This window comes from Humulus lupulus, chromosome 2 (genome assembly GCF_963169125.1).
Source record: "Humulus lupulus chromosome 2, drHumLupu1.1, whole genome shotgun sequence".
Classification (NCBI taxonomy): Eukaryota; Viridiplantae; Streptophyta; class Magnoliopsida; order Rosales; family Cannabaceae; genus Humulus; species Humulus lupulus.
In genome coordinates this window covers 138,188,713-138,207,881 of record NC_084794.1, presented here as the reverse complement: position 1 = coordinate 138,207,881, position 19,169 = coordinate 138,188,713, and the positions used below count along the sequence as shown (strand labels likewise).

General features: G+C 34.8%; 3 protein-coding genes across 6 annotated transcripts in view; 2 read left to right on the top strand and 1 right to left on the bottom strand.

Annotated features, from left to right (window-relative positions):
* The first annotated feature begins 2,043 nt into the window (after positions 1-2,043).
* LOC133818559 (uncharacterized) lies at positions 2,044-7,440 on the top strand. Of its 2 annotated transcripts, none has more exons than XM_062251492.1 (7): positions 2,044-2,201; positions 2,333-2,505; positions 3,255-3,526; positions 3,609-4,260; positions 4,381-4,580; positions 4,927-5,171; positions 5,378-7,440. In XM_062251492.1, the coding sequence occupies exons 3-7, from the start codon at positions 3,255-3,257 to the stop codon at positions 6,646-6,648; spliced, it is 2,640 nt and encodes an 879-aa protein (XP_062107476.1). In that variant the 5' UTR covers positions 2,044-2,201; positions 2,333-2,505; the 3' UTR covers positions 6,649-7,440. The 2 variants fall into 2 exon arrangements, with proteins under 2 accessions (XP_062107476.1, XP_062107477.1); XM_062251493.1 differs by having other exon boundaries at positions 2,051-2,201; positions 2,448-2,505.
* Positions 7,441-7,960: 520 nt separating this feature from the next.
* On the bottom strand, positions 7,961-9,528 carry LOC133818560 (probable S-adenosylmethionine-dependent methyltransferase At5g37990). 2 transcript variants are annotated; one of them, XM_062251494.1, is made up of 3 exons: positions 9,379-9,528; positions 8,483-9,157; positions 7,961-8,363 (listed from the first exon to the last, which is right to left on the bottom strand). In XM_062251494.1, the coding sequence occupies exons 1-3, from the start codon at positions 9,505-9,507 to the stop codon at positions 8,019-8,021; spliced, it is 1,149 nt and encodes a 382-aa protein (XP_062107478.1). In that variant the 5' UTR covers positions 9,508-9,528; the 3' UTR covers positions 7,961-8,018. The 2 variants fall into 2 exon arrangements, with proteins under 2 accessions (XP_062107478.1, XP_062107479.1); XM_062251495.1 differs by having other exon boundaries at positions 8,483-9,154.
* A 968-nt stretch (positions 9,529-10,496) lies between these two features.
* Positions 10,497-19,169, top strand: part of LOC133818558 (integrin-linked protein kinase 1-like) — a 31,207-nt gene continuing 22,534 nt past the window's right edge. The window contains exons 1-3 of one of the 2 annotated variants that reach the window (XM_062251490.1): positions 10,497-10,585; positions 10,707-10,991; positions 11,752-11,844. In XM_062251490.1, coding sequence (XP_062107474.1) covers positions 10,737-10,991; positions 11,752-11,844 — 348 coding nt within the window. In that variant the 5' untranslated portion in view covers positions 10,497-10,585; positions 10,707-10,736. The remainder of the gene's footprint in view (positions 10,586-10,706; positions 10,992-11,751; positions 11,845-19,169) is intronic. The other variant, XM_062251491.1, reaches the window with a different exon arrangement.

The window sequence follows — 19,169 nt, the reverse complement described above, 5'->3', positions numbered from 1 at the left end:
TCAGCAACCCTTCAGTCTCTGACTTTGCTAGAGTCACGGCCCTTACGCCCATGCCGCAACTCTAATTCTATTTTTCTTTTCTTTTCAGATTTTAACATTTTGACATCCTTCCTTCATCAAAACTTATTATTATTCATCCTTAGCACCAATTTGAGTCAAACAACCACCAAAAGTTCCATTTTTCCACCATTTCCTCTTCTTTTAGCATTTAACTCATGATTCAACGCACCAACCTACAACAAAGACAAAAACAAGCGTAATCTTACACAAAACAAACATAAATACTCAAGATTACCACAAAAACACATCCTAAAACAACACTAAAATGGAGTTATCACAGATCGCCTCCACCTTCAGCACCCTTCGTCCTCAACCCTAGCCGAATCCACTCCGCATCATCCCCAACGCAGAGATCTTGGGCTAAGCTTCAACATCCATGAGTTAGATCTAGGTTCGCGTGGCAAGGGAGGTTGCACCAGTGATTTCATTGTCAAAATGCTCAAGACCAAAATCTCAATCCCCATAAGCTCCTCGATCTCTCACCATAAGCAATGCTTCGGGAACATCCTTTACTCGACCAAAGCTTAGCTCTCTGAAATAATGGTTTATCACAATTTTTTTATCAAATGTAGCGGTGGGAATGAGAGGTGAGCATAGATAATAAAGTTGTGATTCGAGTTATGTGGCTTCAGTGGAATTTTAGAGAGAATCAAACCATTTTTGTTAATGGGTTATTGGTTGATCTGCTTTGAATGTTTAAAACTTGTTCTTCCAAACCAGATCTGGTTTTCTGTTGATTAATTTCTAATTCAATGTTTTAGAGCTTTATTGTGTAACTACATAAGAAATTAGAATATCATTTATCTTTCATCAAGAATAAACAAACTTGTTCTCCAATTATTAAGGTGTAATTTGAATAATATCATGAATGTTTTGTACCTTAAATATGGTAGTTTGTGATCTAAAAAGTTATTAAATTATATATATTTTTAAAAAAATCATAAACAATATTTTGGTTTAATTTTTGTTTAAATATGTTTATGTCATTCTTTTATATATAATATTGTTTATTTATTTGAAATTTATATAAAAATCATAAAATTTTAATAAACATAATTAATAAATTTTATAAATAAAACTAAGCGCATCTAGTTAAATACCATTTTGACCCTTGTGTTTTGTTAAATGACAATTTATACCATATGTTTTACAAAATAGATCAAAATAGTATCCTAGACCCGATTTTTGTCAAAATATTTTCAATTATAAAATTAATTATCGAGGTCGTTAGTGATGCGATGAGTTCAAAAAAGTGGAGAAAGTAATCGAGGAGCTGAGAATGAAATATTATTTTTGATTTTTTTTTACCAAAATTGGGTATAATGTATTATTTTGATCTATTTTCTAAACACATATGATTCGAATTATCATTTAACAAAACATATGAGCTAATCACGTATTTGGAAAATACACAAAGACCAAACTAATATTTTCCCATAAAAAATTATACTTTTGAAAGAAAAATTTATAATTGTACTTCAAGAATAAGGTTGTATTTTTAAAACATAATTATTAGATGATACAAATTTGAGTTTATTTCGGTAGAAGTCTCTAATATTTTTTAAAAAGTCTCACTCAGGCTCCTAAATTTTATTTTGTATTATTTAAATCCCTAAATTTATTAAATGTGTATCACATAAGTTAATTTTGTTGAAAAATGATTTACATGTATCATAGAAAATTATTTATAATCAAATTAATTATATAAAAAATTAACTAGATGATAAATAGTTTTTTATGATTACTTTAAAAACTGTTTTCTAACAAATTAGACCTATAGTATACCCATTTAGTAATTTCGAGGGGTTAGTGTACCTATGTGGACCCCACGTCAAAAAAGAAAAACAAACCAATTCTAAACATGAGGGGTATATTTGTAAAAAAAACAACATGAGGGTATGTTTTATATTTTATTTCAATTTTTGGATTGTCATATTCAACTTTCTAAACTTAAAAGAAAACATTTTTTTTTATTTGATTTCATATTTTAAAAATATCCAACAAAATAGGGTACTTTTAGTACTCCGTAGTTTTTTCATTCAAACACAGTCCACCGACATTGCCCTCTCAGGTCTTCCCTTCAATTGCCGCTTCCGGCGACCTCGACTTCGCCGCCGCCGCCGGAAAACGACGTCTTTTATGTAAGCTCCGTTTCGCGGTTTGAGTTATGGTCTGTTATATATAGTTTTATATATATATATATAAAAGAACAACTACTAACGCTTTTCTTTGACAACCCCTTTGCCGACTTCCTCTCCTCATTTCTCACCAGTCGACTATTGCCACCATCACAGCTGAGTGCTTTCTTTAGTATATATATACATATGTATATATTACATAGAAGGGTTTTGTGTTTCAGCCTAAAACCTCCGTCCTTTTTAACGCAGAGATTGTCGTAAAGAAAAGCGGTAGAGGGTCCGTCCTATTGCTCATTATTCAAGCAAGGTAAAGTTGGCCTAGTTCTATTATTTCTATAGTCTTATTCACATATGTTTGCTGGGCTCATGCTCTTTTTGTATAAATTTCTGTCAATGATAATCTGGGGTTTAGCATTCTCTCTCCTTTTATGTTTTTGTTAGGGTTTTAATTATTGTATGGAAAAACGGAAAAACAACAAAGAAAGGAAAAATTTAGTGGGTCTTGAAGGATAAAGTAATTTGCTGCGGTTGGAGCATGTTGCCAGTAATGGGATATTTCTTTTCGTAATTGCTGTATGTGTGTTGCTTGTGGGTATCAGTATCTATAACTCCGAAGTAATAACTCAGTTTAAGGCGAGGAGAGACTGTAAATGGAAACATGGTAATTGGTTAGTTCAACTTGAAGACGCTCCGTGAACAAAGGGGAAACTCTATGCGTGTCTCCAGGTGTTGACAAGAAAATGAAATTTCTCGTTGTTAGGATACGATGAATAATGCTCCTAGATAGCTGATGTAGGAGCCTTTCTTTTTCGTATTTCGTCTGCATATGTTTTTTTTAAAATTTGAAGTATAGGAGAGAGGCAGTGAAACATTTGGAATTTTATTTTCCTACCCAACTGAATTCCAAGAAGTTGGATCGTATAAATTGGTTTTCTGGAACTAGATTACGAATTAAAGGCTAGATTCTGCTACTTGCATATTCCACTACTTTTCTATTCTTTTCATTTTTAATTCTATTTGAAATGTTTATTTATGAGATCGGTTAGTCCATTGCAGATGGCTAGATGGGATGAGATTCTATCACTCCCTGTGCAGAATCCTCCGACCTTGGAGTTTTCTTCTAATGATATTGTGTGGTCAAAGGTGGAGGGGTGGCGTGATAATATAGATAGAGTGGCTCTGATCCCCTTTGCCAGAGTGGATGATTTTGTAAGGGGTGAATCCTCGAACAAAGATTGCCCAACAAGATTTCATGTTGAGGCAAGGCGAAGACGACACCCAACAACGTCTTATAAACCAAAGGTTGATGGAGTTCTTGAATATATTCTGTAAGTTCCATCTTTGTGCCTCTAGTTGTTTTTAAATGTTATTTATGTTCCTGTCAGCTTATGTTGTCTTGTTAATGTGTAGATATTGGTGTTCATTTGGTCCTGACGACCATCGGAAAGGTGGCATTGTAAGACCTAGTCGGAACACTTATGTCCCCAAGAAAAAAAATGCTGGTCGACCAAATACCAAAAGAGGATGCACCTGCCACTTTATCGTGAAACGCTTAATTGCTGAACCTTCAGTAGCACTCATCATATATAATGAGGATAAGCATGTTGATAAGAAAGGGCTACCGTGCCATGGTCCACAGGATAAGAAGGCTGCTGGAACACGTGCTGTTTTTGCCCCTTACATCTCAGAAGATCTTCGACTTCGTGTGTTGTCTCTGCTATATGTGGGGGTCTCTGTGGAGACCATAATGCAGAGACACAATGAATCAGTGGAAAAACAGGGTGGTCCATGTAATCGTGATGACCTTTTAACACATCGGTATGTTCGTAGACAGGAGAGAAGCATCCGGCGTTCTACGTATGAATTGGACATTGATGATTCTGTCAGCATCCATATGTGGGTGGAAGGCCACCAGGGTAATGTTTTCTTTTTTGAGGATTTCTCTGATTCTGACCCATTTACTTTGGGCATCCAAACAGAGTGGCAGTTGCAACAAATGATCCGCTTCGGCAATCGCAGCCTTTTAGTCTCTGATTCAAAGTTTGGAACAAACAAATTGAAGGTGATTTTTTCTCTTCATGTTTGTAAACTTTCTGTTTCTTTTTCTTTTTGAGAATTATTGAAGAGAAAACTTCTAATTTGGTAAGTTTATTTGTGATGTTTGTTTTTGCAATCTATCTAGCATCCTGTTCACAGTCTTCTTGTATTCAACCCTGATAACAAGGCCATCCCAGTCGCATGGATAATATCTCCAAGGTTTGCAAGCTGCGACACAGATAAGTGGTTGCGAGCCCTTTATAATAGAGTTCGAACAAAAGATCCTACATGGCTGTTGGCTGGGTTTATCATTGATGATCCTCTGGCCGATGTTCATGTAATAAGGTTAGTTGCTTTAGTCTTTCTTCCCAACATCAAAAAGAATATGTAATCTCAGTAGCTTTCTTTCAATTAATGAGCTGGGTAGTGAGTCCTACAAGCATGTGGGACATCTATGGTTCCAAGCATTTACTACTGCAGTTCTGTAGATGCTCTGGAGAGTGATCCTTGTTCCTATTTATGAAGTGTTTTTCTTTGTATTTTATTAATGAGCTTAAAGGGAACTTAATGAAGTGAATCGGGTGACTCATATAAATATATATATGTATATTTTTTCTTGTGAGTAGTGTTATGAATATTAATGCTTGTTTAAACTAAAGATAAATCATTGTTTTCTTTACATTATATTCAGGGATGTTTTCCAGTGCTCTGTGCTGATAAGCTTTTGGCGAGTTCGTCATGCATGGCATAAAAAAATAATGCAGAAATGTACAGAAAATGATATTCGGGTTGAGATGTCGAGACGACTTGGCCAGATTGTGGATGTTATCTGCCAAGGACAAGGGACAGTGGGCTTGTTCGAGGATTTGATGCAAGATTTTGTTGATGAAGCAGATTTTATGGATTATTTTAAGGCAACTTGGTATCCTAGATTAGGTTCGTATTTATTATTTCAAGTAGACTATCTACTCTAGTAATATTTTTGCAAATAATTTAGCCATTGTCTTTGGTGGTGGGTTTTATTTTATTGAGTGAAAGATTAAACCTACTCCAAGTTCACAGGCTTTTATAGAGGAGCTTCTTGTGTACTCCATTATATTTATGTGGAAGTCATTAATGTGAGAACTTTCTTTTCTACTCAGGGAAGTGGATCATTGCACTACAAACTCTTCCTGTTGCTAGCCAAGAGACCTGTGCAGCAATGGAGTTTTACCACAACCAATTGAAAATTAGGTTGTTGAATGAGAAGAATTCTGTTGTCTATCAAAGAACTGATTGGTTGGTTGATAAATTGAATACCAAAGTGCATTCCTATTTTTGGCTTGATGAGTACTCTGGGAAGGATGCTTTTGCCCGATACAGGAAAGAGGAGTGGGTGAGTGGGTTAACATATTGGCGTAAAGCTTTGAAGATTTCAGATTCTGATGTTGTCATGGAAGGTGGAAATGCAAAAGTTATTGATCAGCTTGATCGAGAAAGGGTTCATGTTGTTTGGAATCCTGGTTCACAGTTTGGTATCTGTGACTGCCGCTGGGCTGAAATAGGCAACATGTGTGAGCATATGCTAAAAGTGATTGGCATCTGCCTCCAAAAAAAGTCTGCCATGCCATCCATCAGCATGCTGCAGTATCATAAGGTGTTGATGAATTTGCTACACTGCCCACCCAATGATTCTTTGATTCGGGATCATGCTGTTTCATTAGCAGTCTTTGTTCAGAAGCAGATACGTGCACTTGTTTCTGAAAGCAGCGATATTAGTAAGGTTCAGCCAATTTCTGTTGATGAAGGTCAAGAGTTTGTAAATGAGAGAAGTGAGGACATGTTGGCTTACAAGGAGAAAGGTTCTTTGAACAGACATGAGGCCAATGACAGTATTACAGGAGATGTAGGTGCTGAGTTGAATGATATGTGTGGTGAGAGTATTGGAGAAGATATTACGCTTGGTGAGAGTATTGGAGAAGATATTACATGTGCTGAGATGGATATTGACCCATCATCCATCTGTATTTCTCCACCGGGTTTACACTCTGTTGATGAGGTTGTTTCTAATGGTATCCTTTCTGACAACCCGGAGAAACTTTTGTTTAGCCCAGAAACTGAACAGCTTTCTTCTCAAGATGTTGCTGTCACTAATACTAACAGTTCTATGGATCATGTATTCGGAAAAGGTGGTCAAGAAAGTGCGATGGATATAGAATCAATTTCCATGGATATACCTCCATCAACCATGGAGTTTGTGGAGCAATGCACTGTAGAACTTCAAAATGATGTCAAGCCCAATGTTACTTCTAACACTAAGGATGCTGATACCCTATCTTTAAAAACATGTCCATCAATTATAACTATGCCTGTTGCATCACAAGGGGATGAAATTGGTCCAACTTTAGATGTCCAGAAAGTACCGATCATCTGACAGAGTGCTTTGAAGCTAGATGAAGTTAAAGAAAAGATAACATTGCATCTGACAGACTGCTTCGAAGCTAGATGAAGTTAAAGAAATGATAACATTGCTTCTAATGTTTCTCATGATTGACGGCATTTAGCAGTTTGATGGTTTTTACGCATTGAATATTGTTAAAATTGATGTCGATACATCTCAGTTACCATCTAGCTACCATGAGGTGAATGTTCTGTAATGGTTGTGTGGATAATGGAACTTGTTTTCTGCTAGTGACTAGTGCAGTGCTGAATGCATCAACGCTAAAGACTGGTAAAGATAAGATGCTAACGGAAGTAATGCTTTTGGTACTGCTGCCGAGAAAAATGAAGAAAATGGTGAAGTGCTGCAAAAGTTTTTGATATCCAAGAAATTTTTATTAATGTATTAGGCACTGCTCCTAAGAAAATGAAACAATTGAAAAAATTCACGACTCAGACGTTTTGGGGGTGGAAGAAAATATCTGGAGTCACTCATTGTATAACAAACATCTGTAAGTTCTACTCTTTCTTCCTATGCATATACTCTTTAGTAGGATCAAATTCGAATATTTTAGAATTAGTCGTAGGATTTATTTCATAGTTATGAACAGTTCAAAACAATTTTGTCTAATTTCAAGAAAAATGTATTGAGATTGGAAGAGGAAATGTTTATTTTGTTCTTTTTCCATGGCCTTGAATAATTCATTGGTCTCTTTTGCGGCTGTACTTCCCTGCGTTAATAATCATTGGCGCTATTTGTTTATTATGAGAAATCCTAATTTACTAATTGGCTTGGCCCTTAAGGTCGAACAACTCTACTGTTGGCTCACGTAGCTTGAGTCTAAATAGGCATATATCGGATTCCGAAACATTTAGTTGAACAAAATTTGATTCTGAGTTTTTATATATAGAGGCTGTGACACGAAAAATTGCAAAACGTCATTGCTGCTAGATCGTTATAATATAGGTTTGAATCAATATTTAATATGTTGACATGTCAAGTTTTATGATCAGCACCATTATGCGAATAAAAATGTTAAAATTGCTGACCATAAGTACTGTTAGAAGTTGTCACGTAATAAGTGTGGTTTTTCCGTCGTAAGGTTTTGAAAGTTATAATGTAAATCTATGATTCGTTAAAGTGAAGCATGTGCAGTATTTCTCTTTAGTTTGTAGGAGAAAAGAAAAGGTATTTTCTTCTCGAAAGAGAACAACCAAAACTTGTGATTACATTTTTTGATCTACGTAACGTTGATAATAAAACCGTAAAGTTTGCATGTTATTATTCAAAATCAAGTAACATGACATGAGCAAATTATAGTTCATTACAAATGATTGCCTTGCAAATAATAGTAAAATTTATTGTTAAGGTTTGCGCTTGAGAAGAACAAAGGACTCGAGCCCTTGCTTGTGGCTCAAGTCCATAAAGACAGCGGTTTCTGTGACTTCGTTCTTGAACTGGTCAAACATAACGTTGACTACCTCGGTTCCAAAGTGATCGCTGAAGAGGTTCTCCATAACAGCTCGGTAGTGTATGGTGAGCTTTTCAGGAAAGTCTGCTTCGTAAAACAATTCCCTTGGACGACATAGTTGTTCCATTCTCTCAATACTAAAATTCTCATTTCTCTTGATCAAACCCACAAGCTGTGGTGGGGTTGCCAGATATATCGGCAAGTTAAACGAGTTTACTTTCTCCTTGCTTGTTATACCCTACATTTTTTTTATTCATATGCAAAACAATAAATAATAATGAGAAAAATAAGTTGGTGAAAGGTCACAATCTAGTTACTATAATAAAGCTTTTAATATCAAATCTGTACTGTACATGCCTTAGCAGCCATGTCTAAGAGAACAGATCCCAAAATCTCAAAGAAAGTAGGCGTAATGCACTTAGAATCAGGCGGCACAGTAACGATAGAGAAAGCAATTAGTCCCCCGGGGACAACCTCCAACTCCCTGGCTTTCAGAAAAGCCTCAATATCTCTAGCGAACTGTGCTTCATAAGCATCCGCTACCACCTTTGGGGAACTCATACAGTATATCTTCCCCTTGTTGTAGGCCGGAGACCTTTCGTCTCCTACGCCGTCTGGAACCTTGGAGAGCCAATGGAGAGAGTAGGTTGAGTATACAAAATGAAGGCTTGATATTGGGAACAGCCGTCCGTAGAAGGAGCCTGGAGCTCCAGCAGCGTAGTAGGGCTTGTTCATCGGAATAGACCTGAAAAGAGTGTTGAAGTCTCTAGTGGTTGGACCGTTGATGAAGACTTGGAACTCGAGGTTTGGGGAGAGATGTTCATATACAGCACTAGACTCGATTTTGAGTTTGACAGTGTCGATGACATTTTGGAGAGCGGCGAGTGCGTCGATTTCCACAGGGCATCCCATGTCTACTATGGTGAATGCCTTTGGAGTAGTTTGTGAAGCAGCAATGAGTTGGTCGACGTCCAACTTGTCCAGAATTCCCTCCTTAATAAACACATTGTTCGCGTCTACTCCCTTTTTCTGCTTAACATGATCAAAGCAAGGGCCTCGTAAATTAAAATCGGGTCCTGAATAACATTTTCATTTCGAAATTGAGCTTATTTTTTCACCTTTTAAATTCACAAAGCTAGGTTGCTAAAATAAAATTAATCACTTGAAAAAGTCATCTCTTCGGAGTTCACAATATCTTGCGAAAGGAGTGTACATAATATAATAAATGGAGAGGAAGTATGATGAAGAGGGACCTGTAACGAGGAATTACTCTGATAGTTCTTCTCATCTTCTCCTCCACCGTTGATCGGAAACACTTGTGGTAACTCATCACTACTTTCCATCTCTCTCTCTCTCTCTCTCTCTCTCTTTCTGCCTTGCATTGATTTGCCGTGTACTCTATTATACTGTGTACACATATATGCAATTTTGAGCTAAACTAAACATATCCTAACCTACTCCACTTATATTGTCATTGCATGCAATTAATGAATTGAGGGACCATATAATATAAAAAAATATTTGCAGACCGCTATTGTTTGTAACGTTGTGCAAGTAGGTTTTAATATATATATATATATATATATATCACTTCTGATTTAGTGCTATAAAAAGTAAGATAGCAGACACATGTGTTTGTTGGTAAAATTTCCATTAATTCTTCTCACACAAAATTGATGTTTAATAAAATACTCGTTTTGCGTATCTTTGGTTTGGATGATCGTGCCAGTTTAAATTGGCCAAGATAAAATCCAAAAGTGCATAATTGAGCTACACTTGCAATCAATATCAATAGCTATAGGCTATAGCAGTATCTATAAAAGTGTGGATCATCGGCGAAAACAATAATAGCAGCTGTGTAATATATCCTTATTTTTGTGTTGGTGTGATAAATAGTACGCTGCTTTTTATGAATGACACACATGCTCACATGGTTTGGATAAGCAGGTGAGTTGAGGACACGGCTTCTCTTATCAAGACATGTATGGCTTTTTATATATATATATTTATATATATACAGTAACATTATTTTTTAGCGATGGAAATTTATAATTTCATAAATTCTATATTCGTTTGTGTTAAATAGTTTTTTTACTGCAATAATTATATCTAAAAGCTTAAACTAATAATTAAAATCATATCATTTATTTGTGTGTAATACTCGTGATAAATTAATTCATTGAAATAAAGGTTATATATAAATTAAATTCTCACCACAAAGATTTTTGCCAGCGCTTTTTATATCAACGTCGATATATGGTGACTATACGGACGTATTTCACTAAATCACGTTAATATAAAATTATATATAAAGAGGGGCGTTATATAACGAACTAAAGTACAAAACACTTTTTCATAGACATACCCGTCCATTTTTTTTTTAAAATGTCAACTCTTTGCAGACCTTTCTTGGATTATTCATGTCTCAGTAGCTGAGGCCTTGGCGAATTCTCTAAGAAGGTAAAAAAAAATCCTTCTATATCTCTTGAGAGTATTTATATATTCTTCACTGGGTATCTTTCAAAGTTTTTTGTTTTACAATAATTTTTAAAGAGTCTTATTTATAAATATTTGTATATAGGGTGAGCAGGTTTGGTTGAGAAAGGAAATAATGGATGAGTTAAAAGAGGGAAATTGTTCAGAAGATTATGCTATGCAAGTCATAGGGAAGTTCTTGAGTTATGCTTCAAGGGGAGACAGAGTTGGACTCAACCTCATGTTGATTAAAGGCATACCTCCCAATGTTCAAGACTATGACAATAGGACTGCACTCCACCTTGCTGCCAGTGAGGGCCACGCCCCCATTGTTGAGCTTCTTCTGCACCATAAGGCTAATGTTAATCTCATTGATCGATGGCAAAGGACTGTAAGTACCTATAACCCAAACCCTATTCTTATTACAATTATTATACTAAAAACTTAATACTATTGGCCATAATTTGCTTCACTGATTTTATTTTAAGGTACTTTGGGTTCTTTTTCATTTTCATCATTCTATATGTAGTGTCTACTTATGTACGTATGAGACAGTAACATCTGATTTTTTTTAGATTTAATCAAGAGATGTATAGAGGCTAGCTAGAGCATTATATATGGATTGATAAAGGGAGAAATATGATAAAATTGTAATCTTTTAGAATCTGGATACCCTGAGGGCCGGCCCTGGGCATAGGCGGGCTAGGCCCGTGCCTAGGGCCCACCCCTACCCAGACCCATTTTATTTAAAATTAGTTTAATTTTATATTACTAAATATTAGTTTAATTTTATTTAAAATTATATTAAAAAATTACATATACAAAAGGATTTATTTTTTTCAAATTTATTAAAACTATCTTAGGCCCACTTTTTTTCAGGGCCTGAGCTTTAAAAGTTTACTAAACTTTCATTTCATTTATGATTGAGATTTTTCGAATGACTTGTCATCTGAGTTTTGAGAATAATTGAATAATAATATTATTAAATCAAATGGTCAATTTGGTTGCAAGTTTTACTAAGTCATTTAAATGATATACTTTGTTAAGACCAATGAGTGTCTTTGTCCTTAGCTAGCTGTTTGTTTGATTTATTGTCATTTGTATCTCTTAAGTTTCATAATCATTAAACCTTTTCCTTCTTTATTTCAAAGCCTCTAACAGATGCAAGGCTGTATGGACACCGAGATATCTGCAGGATCTTGGAAGTGAATGGGGGAAAGGATTTTTTTGATGACCAACAAATGGTACTCAAACATTACTCTATATGAATATATATATAAAAAAAAATTTAATTAGAAACATAATAGATATTATTGATAATAGGAGGAATATTACACATAATGATAAGAAACATAATAGATATCATTGATAATTGGAGGAATATTTACATGAAAGATAAATCATCTTTAGGTCTGTTTTCTCTTTATGGCATATTTCACATGATCATGTATTTACAGTGTGTTAACCTCAGTGTTTATATGTAATTACTGAATTCTGATTACCAAAACTTCATGCCCTTATTTCTTCTCAGAGAAGAAAAGTCCATATATAGTTCTTCTTAGATCTCGAATTATCTAGTAAGCCACAGATGTTGCTGAAATGTAAAACCACAGTATGCAGTACTCTGTTCAGGAGACACTTGGTTGCCTATAAATATCTTCTTAGTCTTGAAATCTAATAAAAAAATGTGTAACAAAAACAAACATATTTATTATTAGTAGGTACAAGTAATGCATGTTTGCTTACTTTTATTTAAAAATTATTTTATTTTTTAATTATTATTTAAATTTTAAATAAATAAATAATGTCATATATTATAAAAGAATGAAACAAACAATATAAAAAAATTAAGCCAAAACATAATCTATAATCTTAAAAGAAATAATGTTAGATAATATATTATATTTAATAGAAATGGTAAAACCAAAGATACAACTCTATGCAAAATATTACAATAGACAAGATGATAGATAAACACGTGTTACAACTTTATTGCAAAAATACAAGTAAATATAAATAGAAGATGATAGATATATTGATAATACAACTCAAAACATAACAATACAAATAAATATATAAGATAGAAGAAAAAAGTAAAAGAGGTTGAAGAACAATAGATAAACTCTCACACTCACACAACCAAAGTGTAGAGTAGTGGAGATCATCAACTTGAACAATGTTCAAGAACTTTGTCCAAAAACTTATTTCCCTATTCTCTAAGCAATATGAGATCTTACAAGGAAATAACTCTCTCAAATTATCAAGCCTCTATGATGTATTTTCCAACCAAGTGCTTTGTGGATGGAAAATGATGTGTCTTACAAGTGAGCATTAAGCTCCTATTTATAGAGTTAGAGATACCCTTTGAATTTCAAATTTCACCAACTCCATGGTTGTTACCAATGTTTAATTGAATGTTTATGGAATTAAAATGAAGATTTAGAAGTTACTGAGGGTGTTAGAACCGCTCAAATTGGAAAAAAAACTAAAAAAAGAAATTGGTTGTCAGCACCCCTGACTGCGGCCAGAAGTATCAGTGGTCGTGGCCTTTGGCCTCTATCCCCTAGGTCGCGACCAGGGATAATCAGTGGCTGCGACCACAGTGCAAATTTCAAATTTCCAAAAAACGTCTCAATCTCTTCCCACATTATTTTGTAACCTCCATACACCTAATGAGAGCTAAAAATATGTCTCCAACAACCATATTACATAATGTCTTGGTGAAATCCAAACTCAAATGTGTAACATACAATCTACACATTGTTGGGTAATATTTGGGAGTTACAAGTTTGTAACTGACTTTGTAACTTCAAAATATGTCACATTTGGGCACACACATGTGTACAATTTTGTAATTCTCAATAATATGTTACAAGATGTGACAAATTACATTTGCGTGACAAATCAAATTTTGTTACATTATATTATTTAAAATAATATAACATTCCCCCACTTAGATTAAATAATCATTTTTTGTAACACTTATTTAATCAATCAAACATTATATTAAAATATAATATTCCCTCATTTGATTAAATAATCACTCTCTATAGAAACATTTGCATTGATGCATAAAATAAAATGTCTTTCGACTTGAATTTTACCTTAGTGTAATTATCACAAAGTTTGTTGAAATTTTGGTTGTCGAAGCATTGAACCACTATTCCTTAATAACAAACCGATGATAACACACACACACACACATTTGCTATGTTCACTTGAGACCTCAATGTCTCACTTTTGCACCATTAATGACCATGTGCACATTCCATTCATAGACTTTTTTTGAGAATGACTCACAATTCTCATGAGGGGCGGCACCACCCCTAGGTCTATATAGATAGAGGTCTTACAATATTTTGTTACCCTAAAATACTTTTCTTTTCAGGACTTAGTTCTATTAAAAAACATTTTGGTTTTAACCCTCATTTTGGTAACACTCTAGTACTTATATCTCAGACGGTACAAAAATGTTGAGTACTATTACTATTTGCTTGATTGACTTGTTATTATCTATTGAACCTAATAATAGTTTGGTTACTAGTATTAAGATAGGTTACCATTAACCGTGAATCTCTTTAGGGAGTCTAAGTCCCATCCCTTGATATGTAGAAATGTTCCATTGGAGTCATTTCTTTTCTCATGTATGCATACTTAATCATTGTCTCATTATTTTATTCAAACCTTATTGCTAGCTGTAGTTTGATTAAATGGTTACACCATTAAAATACTAAGTTTGACCATAGTCAACACCTCCACTATTTTATACTTCAATATTCAAGATAAACATTTTTCTTGAATATTAATTCTAGAAACCTCTTTGTTTCTATAATTCTCCTTTATGTTTTAAATTGATTCCTTCTTGAATCAAATATTTTACAAACAACAACTTTAGGCATCAAGCATGCCTAGATTTATTCATTCTATACACATATAGCCAAAGTAATTTAGAAAGTGGAATTCCAAATCACTTATTTGATAGGACGAACAAATTAATCAATTATTATCAACAAAATAAATTAATTCAACTTTGGAGAAGCACCCCTATATTTCTCACATAAAGTGAAAATAAAATATCACCTTAAAATAAAAATTTCTTCATTTCTATTAAGTCGTTTATCCTCCAAGATAAATCTATACTCATAATTTCCAAAGTTCATCATGAGTCCTTAAGCCACATGATAAACTCACAATAAACAAAACCTTGATGTTTATTTTGACTCATTTACTTGCAAAAGCAAGACACACTTATTTGAAAGTAACATTCACTTGTTTGTTTTCTTTTATACATCTCACAAAATGAAATATGTGAACACAAATAACATGTAAAAATTTCCCAAGCAAATAAATACTAATTTTCACTTTTAGTTGTCTAGATGATCTCAAAATCACTTAAATAAATTTTGTGTATCTTCTAAGAGTCTCTTTGAGATTCTTTTGAAAATACCACTTTGACATCCATTAATTTTCTCATCAATAAAATCAATTTTAAGATGTCAATTTTGAACACTTTAAATCAAAGAAAATAAAACTTCATTGATTTATTTAAACACTTTGATTTTTCATGCTTTAGTTTAAAATTATTTCCTCATTGAGATTACTTTAAACATATCACAATCTATAACCAAAATGAATAGAATTATCTTCAATCTATTCACCATTGGTGTAAAGATTCAAAAATAGCTTCTCCGATTTTGTAATGTCTCCTCATTGAGACATTAAATATTTAAGAATTATTGTTACTAAATAATTCTCAAATATTTTTCATTTGACCAGACTTTAGCTAGACTCCAAGTCTATTGGACAATATGTGATCTCAAAATTTTGGATCCACCTTGATCCACTTTTCTTGCAATGGCAACGTACTTTCACCAAAAGATGTAACCCCATTAGGTTTATATTTTCTTATCACATAAAATGAGATGCTCATCTCTTTAAGTGGGAAAATTAAAATTCCCAAATAAATGGTAACTCATCACATACCAACAACAATATAGGATAAAACCTAAGATGTTGAAATATCTTCTAATCCAACCGCTATATTTGCAAAAGCAAAGAAGATTAGAAAACAATGAACCTCATTTATAATATTTTATTATACTCATTTCTATCGCTATATGAAAGTCATTAGATCTAAGAAAAAACAAAGAAGAACATTATCTTAACTTACTATATTTTCACAAGATTTCTACGGTTTCTCCTTCCATTGAAAATGAAAGAATAAGCTTTTTATTGTTAGAGAATATATTATATTCAATGGAAATGGTAAAACCAATGATACAACTCTATGCAAAAGGTTACAAAAGACAAGGTGATAGATAAACAAGTGTTACAACTCTATTGCAAAAATACAAGTAAATAGAAATAGAAGATGATAGATATATTGATAATACAACTCAAAACATAGCAATACAAATAAATATATAAGATAGAAGCAAAAAGTAAACGAGGTTGAAGAACAAAATAATAAGAAGAACAATAGATAAACTCTCACACTCACACAACCAAAGTGCAGAGTAGTGGGGATCACCAACTTAAACAAGGTTCAAGACCTTTGTCCAAAAACTTATTTCTCCCTATTCTCTAAGCACTAAGGGATCTCACAAGGAAATAACTCTCTAGAATTATCAAGCCTTTATGATGTATTTTCCAGCCAAATGTTTTGTGGATGAAAAATTGTGTGTCTTACAAGTGAGGATTAGACTCCTATTCATAGAGTTTGAGATACCATTTGAATTTTAAATTCCACCAACCCCCATGGCTGTTACTAATGTTTAATTGAATGTTTATGGAATAAAAATGAAGATTTGAGAGTTACTTAGGGTGTTAGAATCGTTCAAATTGAAAAAAACTGAAAAAGAAATTGGCTGTTAGCACCCCTGACTGCGCCCAGAAGTATCAGTGGCCGTGACCACTGGCCTCTGTCCCCCAGGCCGTGGCCAGGGATAATCAGTGACCGCGGCCACAGTGCAAATTTCAGCCTCCCAATTTCAGTTTTCCAAAAAACTTTCCAATCTCTTCCCACATGATTTTGTAACCTCCATACACCTATTGAGAGTTAAAAATATGTCTCCAACAACCATATTACATAATGACTTGGTGAAATCCAAACTCAAAAGTGCAACATACAATCTACATTATTGGGTAATATTTGGGAGTTACAAATTTGTAACTGACTTTGTAACTCCCAAATATGTCACATTTGGGCACACACATGTCCAATTTTGTAACTCTCAATAATATGTTACAAGGTGTGACAAATCACATTTTGTCACATTATTTAATCTAATATTATATTATTTAAAATAATATAACAATAAATAATATCATAATTTTTATTTAAAAATATCATCAAATCAAGAATCTGTTAGCTACACACTTTTCACATATAAAAATATGATGCATTCTAGTTTTAAAGTAAATCATTTGATGTTGTTTATTAGTTTTAAATTTAGTGTTCATAATAATTTAAATTTTGGTATTTTTTATATTTTGATTTATATATTATATATGGTAAATTTAATTTTAAATGTAACTACATTTTTCCTAATTTTCTTTTAAAAAATATATTCATTATAATATAATATTAAGAAATTCTAAATTAAGAGTATGTATTTAAAAAGTTTATTTGATTAAATTTTTAATTATTTAATTAAAAATATTTAAAGCAAACAAAAATTTATATATAATATATTATTCAATTAATGGCTAGAACAATTAAAATAAGTAATTTCTCATTAAAAAACTAAAAGACAAGAAATATGTATATTTATGTCTTGTTATCCAATAAATTAGCATTTGTGACGTGGCGAATAATCTCTTGACACGTGGCTGACACCTGGAGCGTCTGCTAGAGTATCGACCAGGAGACACACCAGAAGCAGGACATACCTGTCTTTACCACGACCAGATTGGTCGGTGGTTCCGCTGGCAAAACAACATTTATGGAAAGATCTTATGTATCCCGAATTTATTTCATGCAATCTTCTGAATATCCCATGATTTAGGGGATAATATCTGTAACAATATTGGGCAACCCTTCATGGGCCTATAAAAAGCAAGAGATGGCTCATGGGAAGGGACTTTTTGGAGCTCGGAAATCATAGAGATTATAGAAATTATCTGTGAAAACTTGTATTGTTTATGAGGAGTGTTGAAACTCATTGAACCCAAGTTCTCTGATCACACTTTTGATCCCATATCAATATCATTCTAAGTGGACGTAGGTCATTACCAGATTCTGGGGCCGAACCACTATAAATTACTGTGCTTTCTTTACTTTTGTCATTACGTTATTGTCTATACATATTCGTCTATATCATTCATATTTTGACTCCGTGTCAGTTGGCTAAATCGTGGGTCAACATTCTGGTGCTCTCGTTGAGAGGACGATTCATCGTTGTTGATAAAACTAATGGCGAAAGCAGGGAAGAAAGCCGCTCAGACCGCTGCCGCTGCACCGTCGAATCCGCCACCTCCTCCTCCCCTGCAAGCATGGCGGAAGATGAGCCGCAGCTAGATTTTGAAGAGGAGGAAATGGACGATGCGACTTTGAGGAGCACCTTGGGCACGTTGCAGGAAGAGTTGGCTAGTCTGAGAGCCAATCAAGAGACTGCCGCAGAAGCTATGGCAAGGCAGCAGCAGGAACTTGATCGTCAGCGGGCGGAGTTAAGCGAGAGACAAGCGGAGGTGGATCGCCGCCAGACCGAGGCCATGGCAGCCCTTGAAGCGGCCTTGCTGTTGGCCAGAAATCAGGCCGCGCCTGCCTCGCAGCCTAATCAACCTGAAAATGGGCCACCCCAGGGAGGTCCCAATCCTAGCCCACCGGTCCATCCTTCAAGTCCACAAAGGCCTGAACAGCCCCAGATGCCTCATGACGATGTTCCACTGGACCCAGAGGCAGATCCTCCATCCCACGCTGCTCGAGGTAATCCCCCGCAGCAAAGGCAGAATAGGGCCGAGCGACAGCCTCGTAGTCCTAGACGCCGCGAGAATGATGGGCCACACCAAGCGAACAGGGGTCACTACCCTCCTGGTAACAGGAGAGACTCGGAGTTAGGCTCTGCGGTCCGTGGATCCCAACGGCATGATAATGCACGGGGACATCGCGACCAGCGCAGGCCACCCTCTAACGCTCGGGGTGTTTCTGCCAGAGACGGGAATAGAGGGAACAACCAGTCTTACCACAGCCAGTCAAAGTTCAAAGATGGCCACGGCTACAACGAGGCTGACTCAGGCAAGGACAATGCTGATGGGAGGAACGGAAATAGAGGTAAGAGCAGGAGCCAAATACCTCAAGATGATCAACCAAATAGACAAGACGCTGGGGGGAAACCCAGGAAAAATAATGTCTTCAACCGGCTCGGAGGTAGCGAACAACGGAGAAGAGAGGAAGATCTAAGAGACATACTCAATGATCGTCGAGAGAAGCATGGTGAGAACATCCCCCCAGCGGCAGAGACCGTAGCTATTCCTACTGCGTTGCAAGCCCAAATAGACGCACTAAATCAGGCTGTGCAACAGCTGGTCGGAGGAAGGACCTCCTACATCGACCACAATAGAAGAAAAG

Bases quoted from the DNA above. Each gene is read 5' to 3' on its own strand.
- LOC133818560 (XM_062251494.1), bottom strand. From the start codon at position 9,507: ATGCAAGGCAGAAAGAGAGAGAGAGAGAGAGAGAGAGAGATGGAAAGT. The intron at 9,158-9,378 runs GTCCCTCTTCAT...GATCATGTTAAG, and splicing joins AGAGTAATTCCTCGTTACAG to CAGAAAAAGGGAGTAGACGC. The intron at 8,364-8,482 runs GCATGTACAGTA...AAAAAAATGTAG, and splicing joins TCTTAGACATGGCTGCTAAG to GGTATAACAAGCAAGGAGAA.
- LOC133818559 (XM_062251492.1), top strand. From the start codon at position 3,255: ATGGCTAGATGGGATGAGATTCTATCACTCCCTGTGCAGAATCCTCCG. The intron at 3,527-3,608 runs GTAAGTTCCATC...GTTAATGTGTAG, and splicing joins GGAGTTCTTGAATATATTCT to ATATTGGTGTTCATTTGGTC. The intron at 4,261-4,380 runs GTGATTTTTTCT...CAATCTATCTAG, and splicing joins TTGGAACAAACAAATTGAAG to CATCCTGTTCACAGTCTTCT.